Raw genomic sequence first — 10,929 nt, 5'->3', positions numbered from 1 at the left:
CAAAGAAAAGGAGGCCGCCATAAATCAAGAGCACCGCCCCGGTGACGGTTCGGGGACGAGCGAGCGAGAGAGAACTTGGCTGAATTTGCATCTCGGGCTTTTTTTTAATTAGCCTTAGCAACATTGCAGCAACAGAGCATCACTGCGACCATGATGAGATGAGAGCAAACTGAAGGAAAACAAAGAAAATGCGGACTGAATTTTTTCTATCCTAATCTGTCAGCTGACACTTCGCACCTTCGGACGTCAAACCGATTTGGGATCTTTGGTCTTTTTGTTTCCTCCACCTCCTCCTCCCACAGTCCACACACTCTCTCTCTCTCTCTCTCTCACACACACACACACACAGTCGTCTCCGGCCTTCCTGGACCTCCGTCGTGCTCACTTCCTGACGAAGAACCTGCTGATGTCTGACGCAACCTTGGCGGCGGCGGCGCTCTTCCTCCGCTGGCTGCGCTCCTTGGCCTGCCGCGCCGTCCTCTGTGGAGAGAAAGAGAGAGAGCGGGAAATGAAAAGAAAAGAAAATGACGCAAAGTGAGATCAATGCGCGGAGCATCTTGGGATTACAGCGTGAAAGAGCGAGGTGGAGGGGTGGTGGTGGTGGTGGTGGGGAAGCGGGGTCCCCTTATCAGGCGGCTGCAGTTCTCCACCTCAGTTTGGGGGTGGGAAGCCCCGCCTCTACACTGACAGCCACGCCCACACAAGCAATGATGTCACGCTGGGAGAAGCCGAGAGAAGAGCAAACTTTTTCCCGGCCGCCGCCGCCGTACATCAACGTCCTGTGATGTCACCGAGGGCGGGCACGTCGGCTTTGTGCTGCTTTTGATCGATGCGCTCGACCGCCGACGAAGCCCCCCCCCCCCGTCCACCACTTTAAGCCCCTCTTGAGCGTGAGTGAGTGAGTGAGTGAGTTTGGAGCGCGAGCGTGAGCGTGCACGTACGGCCCTGTGGCAGACGGTGCAGAGGGTCTGCAGGTTGTCCAGCGAGCACTGGCCCCCGCCGCTGTAGACCGGCCGGATGTGGTCCACCTGCCAGAAGTGGCCCTCCACCGGGGCGCGGATCATCTCGTTGAGCTGGGGGGGGGGGGGGAGACGCATGAGAGAGAGAGAGAGAGAGAGAGAGAGAGAGAGAGAGAGAGAGAGAGAGAGAGTTAGCAAACACCCACATTCATCTGTGTCTCAGTTAATTCATGCAACACTAATGTGACGTCTTTATATGGCGTCTCCGTCTTTTTTCCTGTCTCTTTTTAAAGCTAATATTAAAATCTTATCCCCGTTCCTCTACAATACGTTGAACAATACGTGCTGATACCAGTTGTATATGTACGCATATGACAATTTTCTTAAATTGTAGTGGAGCTATTGACAGTCGCCCCCATGTTCTAGAAAAAGCATGCTGAGTAACGTAAGTAAACTAAATTGTATAATGTGTAATGGCATTACTAAGTCCTCCTTATAGGTATGGCTGAGTACTGAAATGCAAGTACTCGTACCCTCCTCGTTCTGTAAGGAGGTGGCAACTCTGATGCATCTCTAATCCCCATATTAACGCGTCTTCACATTCACTTCCTTCACAATGCAGCCTGTATACACCAAACACAGTGACTTGAGGCACACTGTGTGCAGTGAACTGCCGAGGTTGTGCGTCTCATTCCGTGAGGTCACGCGCTTTCCCAGGTTGTCCAGTAGAAACCTGGTCTGAGGCGACACAGGAGCCGAGGAGAGGAGGAAACCCGGTCGAGGGTTTCCGAGGGTTCAGATGCCGAAATGAAGATGTTGCAAAAAAATAATAATAAAAAAAAAGTCGGAATCAGAAACCAGTGTGTGTTCGATGAAGCCCGGGAAGCGGGAAGCAGGATGGGGGAATTTTGAAGAGGATTCAGGGCGGAAGATCCGAGATCTTCTCTGACCCAAAGTCCAGGCATCGGAATGGGAATTGATCCCAGCAGACTTAAAGAACAGGCGGAGTGGGAGGGAAGGGGGGGGGGGCAAAGTTCACGCATTTCTCTCTCATTCACACACACACACACACACACACACACACACACACACACACACACACACACACACACACACACACAATACACGCACAACTACACAGTGCACTTGTGCTCACAGGCGCTACAAACACTGAAACAACCCGCCTGACAACCCCAGGGTGCATATGAAACACACACACACACACACACACACACACACCAGAGCTTCTCCCCCTCCCCTCCCTCACCTCCTCGAGCGCGAACCAACGAATGAGCCAATAATCTGGAGGCTCCTCTGCTGCCGCCGTCTTATCGTGAGTTTGTTTCCTCTAAAGCTCGACGCATCGATCTGCTGCAGCCGGCGGCGGCGGCGCTGGGAAGGTTTTGTGCGTGCACGTGTGTGTGTGTGTGTATACGGAGGGAAGCGTGGCGGGGGTTGGGGGGGCTTTGCAGGATAACAGCCGACCAAATCAAACAGGCTTACGGGTCGAGACCCGGCACTGGGTGGGGAAGAAGAAGAAGAAAAATAAAATCAATGGGCCCAGCAATCCATTTACTGGATGGGAGGCCCCCCCCCCCCCCACTGTGTGTGTGCGTGTGCGTAGGTGGCTGAGAGGACAATCACACGGTGCTTTTATTTCTGCACCTCCCTCCACCCCCTGTATTCCCTCAATCGCCTTCTCGCTAGTGCGGCGTGCTAACCTAGCCTAGCCTAGCCTAGCCCCCCCCCCCCCAAACCTGTTTGAGTGGCAGCTGGGCCAGCCAGGTGCTCTCCAGCGCCTCCTTGCGGTGGGCGGGCGGGGCGTCGCGCACCCTGAGGAAGAGGTCGTGGGCGGCGAGGCCGCAGTGCTGGCAGACGCCGCTCTCCGCCTGCAGCACCTGCGAGCGCATGTACGACTGGCTGGAGCGCAGCTGGAACTCCTCCTGGCACCTGCGGGTGGAAGTGAGGGGGGTGGGGGAGGGTGAGGGGGGCGAACAGGGTTTATTTTTTTTTTATTTACTCTGTTTCAGATCCAGACAGGCAGCAGGTGACTCCAGAACCAACACAACAACAACTTCCTTTTTTCTGTTTTTTTTTTTTGTTTTTCTTTAATTATCTGGGATGGGGTGAGACATCCTGCGAAAGGCACGAAAAAAGACAAAGAGGGCGGGGGGGTGTTTTTGCGCGAAACAATTCTCCTTTTTTCCAGTTTTTCTTTCTTTGTTTTGTGTTGTTTTGTTTCGGAGGACGCCAGATGGGTTGGCTTTGGTGGGGGAAACACAATCGGGCCGCCTGGAAGCTTTAAAACAAACGCAGGCGTGAGGGCACTTGATTTAAATATGCAGGGAGAGTTTTTTTCTGCTTTAATTTTAATTTTTTCATTTTTTTGACTGACATCTACAGAAAGCCGTCTGGGAAGCTGACAAACAAACGCAACGCCTACGTTGGAAACTCCAAAAATGTGCCCTTGTTTTGTTTCCTGTAGAGGAAGGCAGGAGGTGAGGACTACACTTCCCATCAGCCCCTGGGGGAGGGGGCCGCCGGTTATGACGTCCTAGGCTCTCTCATGCAGACCAGGTTTGATTCTACAGATTTATTTTAAGTTTTATATCGGACAATGTGCCTGCGTCAAATCGCTGGGGCTTTGTGAGGTCACGTGACCCTATTTGAGAGGCGTGGCCTTGGTCAAATGACAATGGACCTTTGGGTAAAAACTGCCGCTGAAGCGAAACATTGCTGTACGTAGTTTAAATTGTATTAAACGTATAAAACGTTTGCTATTGTGGACCTGTGGCTGCAGAATCGGGTGTCCCAGGGCCCGCCGGTGGTCGGGCAGGCCTGTTGGCAGGACAGACACAGGGGGACGCCGGCGCTGTCCACCGCCTGCAGGTAGCCGCTATCAGACGGCGTCGGCGGTGTCTCTCCACAGGGGTTCTCGGGTGGGCTGCAGACACAGACAGATGGGGGGAGAGAAAGAGAGAATCTGTCAGATGTGAAGGAGGAGAGGGAGAAAATGAGGAAGAAGAAAAAGACGAAGAAGAAGAAGAAGAAGAAAAAGTTCTCCTTCAGCCGCCTGCTGCGCTAATGAAGCAGGAAATGTGCAACACGCTTGAATGTTACATCAGTAGCAGGTTGGTGCAGACGGTCCCGACCTGGCATGACCTCCGAAAGGCCGTTTGTGAAAAAACTACATATTTATATGTATATATATATATATATATATATATATATATATATATATATATATATATATATATATATATATATAAGAATAAAAATAAATAAAATAAAATGCAAAAAATAGAACAAATCTGCACTTCCTGTTCATTAGAGGAACACCTGCTCAGAGCCTCCAGGCGTGAGAACGTCCGAGACTCTTCGGGTTTGGTAGGAGAGGGAGATGGAAAGAGAAATGGAGTTACGCCTTGTCTGGTAATTTGTGCAGGAATTACATTAAGGGACTTTGCCCCCTCGAAAGCTGTTGGTGTGATGGGGGCGGGGAGAAGTGGCGAGACGCATTTCCATTTAATAGATAAAATAAATAAATAAATGAGAAATGTAATTGTCATGACACAACAAACTTGTCACAATCAATAGAAAGAAGGAAATGATATAACAGCAATCTGCTGTATTAACACTGTGTGTGTGTGTGTGCGTGCGCATTTCCATCCTGAAATCCAACTGTCAACACAATAACACAAAATTCAGTGCCGCCGTAGAAAACAGCATATTAAGCCTGCTGTTTACAGCCTGCCTCTAAAGTAGAAGAAGAAGAAAAAAAACAGATTTTCAAAGGTCAAAGGTTAAAACGCTCTACGACTCGCTGGACCCACCGACATCTTTCAAATGGGTCAAAAATGAGGTCGGATTCAGACGCCCAACACCGATTTGAGACAGAGAGACAGAGAGACAGAGTGAGAGTTGTCTGTGCCCTTTATGACATCACAAACAGTCCCTTCACAAGCACAGCGTTTTCGACGTTGCTCGCTTTAAAAAGGCCCAAAGTGGGACACGTGGCCGTCGGGAGCCAGGCCTTTGGCACATCATTTCGGTCACGTGCACGCTCGCCGTACATGCACGCCCTCCGTACGTGCACACCCACCGTACGTGCACGCCTTTTGCCAGGCGACCACCAGGGTTTGAACGTGTGCCACGTTTGTCCCAGCAGGGCGTCCGAGCTGCACCGGAGAGAGGACAGATGGAGCGAATTCTCCCCCGTCCTGTTTGTGTGTGTGTGTGTGTGTGTGTGTGTGTTTGTGTGTGGGTGGGGGGTTGGGGAAGCAAAAAACAAAGAGTCGGATAGCTACAGAGGAAAAATTCACCATTGAAATGGAGAAGAAGAAGAAGAAGAAGAATGAGGAGGAGGAGGAGGAGGAGAGAAAAAGGGAACCTTGCCGATTCAAAGTTGAGAAGATACCCCCCACCCCCCACCCCTCCGCCACAATTTTTTTTTTAAATAATTAAATAAATAAATAAAAATAAATGTGAATGCTGCCATGAGACCAACGCCCCTGCCAGCTACATCTAGCGGATGAAAGCAACAGAAATAGACTTTTACTGGAGCGGCCAAGCTGAGTGTGCTGGGAGTCTGCTGCACTGGGAGCAAATATGCATATATATATATATATATATATATATATGTATATATATATATATATATATATATAAAAAACATATAAATATAAATAAATATATAAATAAAAACACATGGCCGGAGATTCAAGGATCTCTGCACACTGACGCATCCGCATGAAGTGGAGGACGTGTGTGTGTGTGTGTGTGTGTGTGTGTGTGTGTGTGTGTGTGTGTGTGAGAGTGTGAGTGTGAGTGAGGGAAAATAACCACCAAGTTACTATGGTTTTTTCCAGCTTTTAAATTTAAAGGGAATTTAAATTGGCAAATGTGCAAAAAAAAGCCAAAGCGCACAGCATTGTAGAGAGCGCCGCTTCATAAATGTTAATTCATTATTTTCAATTCAGACATTTTTAACTTAAAGGTTTGCTATTACGTGCTATTACGTGCTATTAGCGCAGCTATTTTGAAAGCTAAGAAGAGAGGAACCTGTTAAAACTGACTACACGCTTCGAAAAAACCTTTTCCCTTCTGTTAGCAGGTTAGCGAGCTACTCGCATTGCAACTCCGCTATCATTAGCCTAACACTAACGCTCAATCTCCTCCTTGAGCTACGCAAGGCATTAGCATTAGCTAAACGATGCTAAATGAGAAGTTGAGAGATATTTTCCCCCCTAAATATTGATGGGTATTTCACACACTGGTTACCTGGCAAAACATTTTAGCTGTAATTAATACAAAGGTACAAATATTCCATGTTAGAGGCAATGTGGATCGACGGTGGCTAACCACGACCACATCTTTTGGGACTGCCCAAAGAAGGCGTTCTGGAGGGGTATTCAGTCTTCATGAAGCTCAGTTTTTAATGCCCAAAATTTTGAGGCCTTGTATTGAAGTCACGTTAGTTTTTTGAAATCTAGGCGAGAGACAAAGGTAATGCAATGGCTTCTGGTGGCAAGTAAAAAGGCCATTACCAGGAGATGGCTAGCTCTGACCCCGCCTACTCTAGATGACTGGTTTGATCTATCGATGATCTGGTTTCATTTCTGTATGGTTGTTATGAATGTTTTTTGCAGTAGTGACAGCGGGTGACCCTCAGGTTCTTATTTGTTTGTTCACAGTTCTTGTGAACCGTTTGACCCACTCATAGTTTAAGTTGTATCAAAGTTCCCCACAACTGAATATCCAGTACATCTAACTGGTGCATGCTTGAGGTGGAGGATGTTTGCTGCGTTCCTAGGAGTGCAGGATATCAGGACTCAAACAAAAAATGGACTGACTTTTTATCTCCATTACCTTTAATTCTGCTGCGCTGTGCAATTTGCCTGCCCGTCCCAAATAAAGATACAATTTCAAAGAAAAAAGCAGAGACGTTGCCCGCTAACATTCTGCCGCAGAATTGTCAGCTACAACCGCCGCAAGACCTTTTGTTGGCCTGGAGCTCCTTTGAGCGCCACGTTTCCATAGCGATGGTCCGCCCGGCTGCGTCTGATTGTATTAGGCTTCTATATTTACTGTGCTAACACACTTCTACTGCAGGGGGGGCTACGGAAGAGTGTGAGGAACGGAGAGAACACATCTCTGTGCGAGGGAGGTAGAGAAGGAGTGGGGGCGATTGGGGGAGGGTGGAGTGAGGGAGAATAAAGGGAAAAGATCAAAAAACGACCTTTGAATGAATGAATGATGAATGAAAGATTGTAGTTTCAAGTAGAAAAACAAACAAACAAATGAAAACACTTAAATCAGTCAAGAACAAATAAGAAAAAGATATGAGCATATCATGTTTGAAGAGGGGCATGAAGAAGTATTTGCTCATTTAATACCACCCCTCGTCCTCTTGGTAGTCATCGTGTATGTAATATACAACCTGTTTTCTTTTCTCTTTTTTCACATGCCGTAAACAATAGGTGTCAATCTCCAGCCTGCAGGCCAGATATAATTGCACTGTGGGCCAAATTTGAGCCAGGTAATGTAACAGCTAATACCGCAAATCCCAGAATGCTCTGCCTCGATCAGGACAGGACATTCATTGAAGGGTATTATACGACAACTTAATTGGTCTATTGTTGTTACTTTATTTTTAAATGTATTGTTAGCATTTTTACATTTATGGGAAAAAGTTTGTCCAAGTTTGCAATTTTGACCCCACTGTTTATTTGAGTTGATTTGAGTTTGAAACCCCTGCTATAACCCAATACTAATAATGAAAAATAAACAAAATAAAAACACCCATTTAGAAATGTGTAAACCCTATGGCTCTACCCAGCCTTCTTCTTCCCTGGAACTGGTAAACACCCTAATCTTGTACCGCTGAAAAAAACATTTTTTTCACTTCCAGACGCACCTGCTTGGCGGTGGCGGTGCGGCTGCTGACTTCCTGCAGGAGGAGAAGAACGTTTCCCTGGTGAGCAGGCGGACGGTGGCGCCCTCCTCCTGCTGGGCCCTGGACCTGGAGGCCTGGGCCACCTCGGCCCGACTCAGGAACCTGCCGACAGAAAAAAAGAAACCAATGTTTATTTATTGGGGACTGAGCCCCAGCGATAAGAGCAGCTCTGGTTGAACAGAGTGGGTCTATCGCCAGGGCCAAAAACCCAACTGCGTTTGTAATGTTTATTATTAACAATTTGCGCATTGACTCCTGAACATGCTCAGAATCTTTCCAAATTAAATTTCAAATTTGGCACGCAGGCCACAACTGGCGAATAATTTCATAAAATGAAGAGAAAATGAGAATCTGCTCTCTAGTGCCCCCCCAACAGACACCCACAAAAAACACTTAAATGGCCCTTGTGGCCGCTAGGAAGGTCGAAAAGACATGGGACAAAAACCTGCACGTTCATCTCTTTAGGACCCTCTGGTTATTTTGTCCTACGACAAACAGGAAGTGAGCTATTTCCATTTGTTTTTCCATTAGACAAAAAACTGTAAATGTTGGAGACTTGAAACTTTCGTATTGGACAGACAAGACCTTGATTTTTAAATATCATGTCAAACGTTTGAACAAGTTTAACCATCTGCATGTCGGAAAGAGGTTGGCAGGTGCCGGGGGAGGGGTCACTGGTGGGCGTCGACCACGGCGGCCTCAGTCCCTTGAATACTGCTTGCAGCTTTGGGCTCAGCTCCTTAAACGCTGCTTGCAGCTTTAATTTTTACTTCTTTTTTTTTTTTACTCCCCTTCTTGGCACCAAACTGTGCTTAAATGCGTGAATCCTCCCCTTTCATTTTTCTCTCTCTCTCTTTTGTTTTATTCTATTTGTGTGAGCACTCTTCCCCCTCCCATTCCCCCCTCCTGCCGAATCCTATTACCATTGCCACAGCGCCAATCTAATTTGCCTCAGCGGGATCGTCAATCATCTAATCTAATCCACCTGCGACGCCAATGCTGCTTTATTTATTTTTTTGCTTTTTTTCTATATCTTTATGGCTCTTGTAAGACAGATGCTACCTGCGCAAATCAAGTGATCGTGTGAAACGACAAGCACCCCCACCCCCACCGTGGCTGGGATTAAAATGACCCTGGGACAACACAGTTTTCATTTATTTATTTATTTTATTACAATTTCTTGTCGTTTTTAGGGAGGCAGGAAACTTTTTTTCTTCGTCTTCTGTCCCGGAAGGAAATTGGAAAGTGACGGCCTGAACTGCGACCCTACTACTACCACCATTATCACTACTAATACTGGCCCTAACACGTACAGTCTTCATCAGACCTGGGCAAAGTACGGCCCGCGGGCCACATCCGGCCCGGTGCGTGTCTCTGTCCGGCCTGCGTGAGGCACAGTTATAAATGACGCAATCTACCCGTCGATCGGGAAGGTAGTTGGGCTCGATCGCACGGAGAGACAGACAGAGTCGCGAAGATACTTCTGACTTAGGTTTGTCATGTGGCCCGTTGGTCTTAACACTAAGACAGTACGTTCATTGAGGGAAACAGTAATTACTTAGTTGGTTTATTGTTTTTGCTTTTAAATGTATTATTAGCCAGTCGAAAAGGTTTAACCAGGAGGCAGCAAATAAAAAAAACAGCCATACGATTTTTATTTACATTTGATCTATTTTGACGAGTTTTTTTTTTTTAAATTTGAAATTAGATTTTGCATGTGTGTAATATTAAGTTATTTATTGTATAGTTGGGGGGGTGGGGTGGGGCGGTCGGACCACTTCAATCATGATATTCCCAGCCACTTCTCGCAAGGTGAACTGTTTTCTTCCTGCTTCTTCCTGCCGCCTCCATCTGGACAGAGGGACGCGTGACAGCAGGCAGAGAGAAAGTGGAGGAGGAAGACACATCACACATCAAAGAGCAGAAGTTTCTGTTGGAGGCAGAGGAAGGAGGGCGAGGAGGGGGAGGACGAGGAGGAGGTGGAGGAAGAAGGTAAGTCTCCATCAAAACACACCAGGCTTCCTGGGCTTCAAACGCTCCCCAAGCGCCCTCCGTCACAGTGCTAACCTGCCTCTTTCTTTTATTCTCGACGCAACAAATAAGCTGATGTCGCAATGTCTACACATTGAGTGGGTCCCTCTCGCGTGAGCGCTAGCGTCGCACAAAAGAGCGCGCAATTGTAAACAAAGTTTAAAAGGTTTTAACGAGAAACAAAATACCTACTCCAAAACACACTGTGTGTATGGCAAAGTAGAGGCTGCGTCAACGGCTGCTAACTGTTAGCAGACAAGCTTAAGCTAAGGACAACCTGCTCGCGAGATGAAAGCAAGATTTCTTTCCCCAAATAGAGATAACCACGCCCCAAACTCTTTTGATTGGTCCCTGCAACCTCTCTTCTTCTTTTGGGTCATCTTGCTGATTTCCCATCGAGAGCGCTGCGTGCGCCACCATCAGTCACCAGGGGAAAACGAATCGCCTAGTAGTCATTTATAGTACATCATTTAGAATAATGATTAACACCTGCTGACACATGCAACCATCTTGGTGGGGTTTGCCCACTTTGTCATCATGGCCAAGTTGTCAACACTGCAAGCGGCCAGAAATCTAGGGATATGTATACTCAATACAACTATAGCACCTTTCATTCCGTGAAATGCAGCTCAAAGTGCTTTATAGAGTGGAACAGGGAAAAAGTACAAATAAATGACAAAGTAGAAATGAAAAGTAAAAACATCAAACAATGAAAAGATTTAAAACTTGACTACAAGAGCAAAACACTTTCAAGACGTGCAAATAATCAATGATTATCCTTCAGCCACCAAAGGTGGCGCACTCGAAGGTAGAAGTGAGAACCTTTGACGCGACCAATCAAATGAGTTCGGGTGAGTTTGGGGCGTGGTTATCCCCACCTTGAGACCTGCTGGTCTACTTAAATGTCCAGTGGTAACGTGTGCTCGCTGTATGCTAAAAATGAGACCCGCTATGGAGCTTTAACGGCTAAAACACACCCATGGA

At 47.1% G+C, this 10,929-nt stretch overlaps 1 protein-coding gene across 1 annotated transcript in view; it reads right to left on the bottom strand.

Moving 5' to 3' along the window:
• Positions 1-288: 288 nt before the first annotated feature.
• Positions 289-10,929, bottom strand: part of zranb3 (zinc finger, RAN-binding domain containing 3) — a 74,855-nt gene continuing 64,214 nt past the window's right edge. The window contains exons 19-23 of the mRNA XM_076015853.1: positions 7,876-8,016; positions 3,748-3,903; positions 2,717-2,909; positions 942-1,073; positions 289-480 (exon numbers count right to left, since the gene is read on the bottom strand). Coding sequence (XP_075871968.1) covers positions 382-480; positions 942-1,073; positions 2,717-2,909; positions 3,748-3,903; positions 7,876-8,016 — 721 coding nt within the window. The 3' untranslated portion in view covers positions 289-381. The remainder of the gene's footprint in view (positions 481-941; positions 1,074-2,716; positions 2,910-3,747; positions 3,904-7,875; positions 8,017-10,929) is intronic.

This window comes from Nelusetta ayraudi, unplaced genomic scaffold, assembly GCF_046127955.1.
Source record: "Nelusetta ayraudi isolate G7.1 ecotype Tasmania unplaced genomic scaffold, CSIRO-AGI_Nayr_v1 ptg000006l, whole genome shotgun sequence".
Classification (NCBI taxonomy): domain Eukaryota; kingdom Metazoa; phylum Chordata; class Actinopteri; order Tetraodontiformes; family Monacanthidae; genus Nelusetta; species Nelusetta ayraudi.
This window is presented reverse-complemented; position numbering and strand designations above follow the sequence as displayed.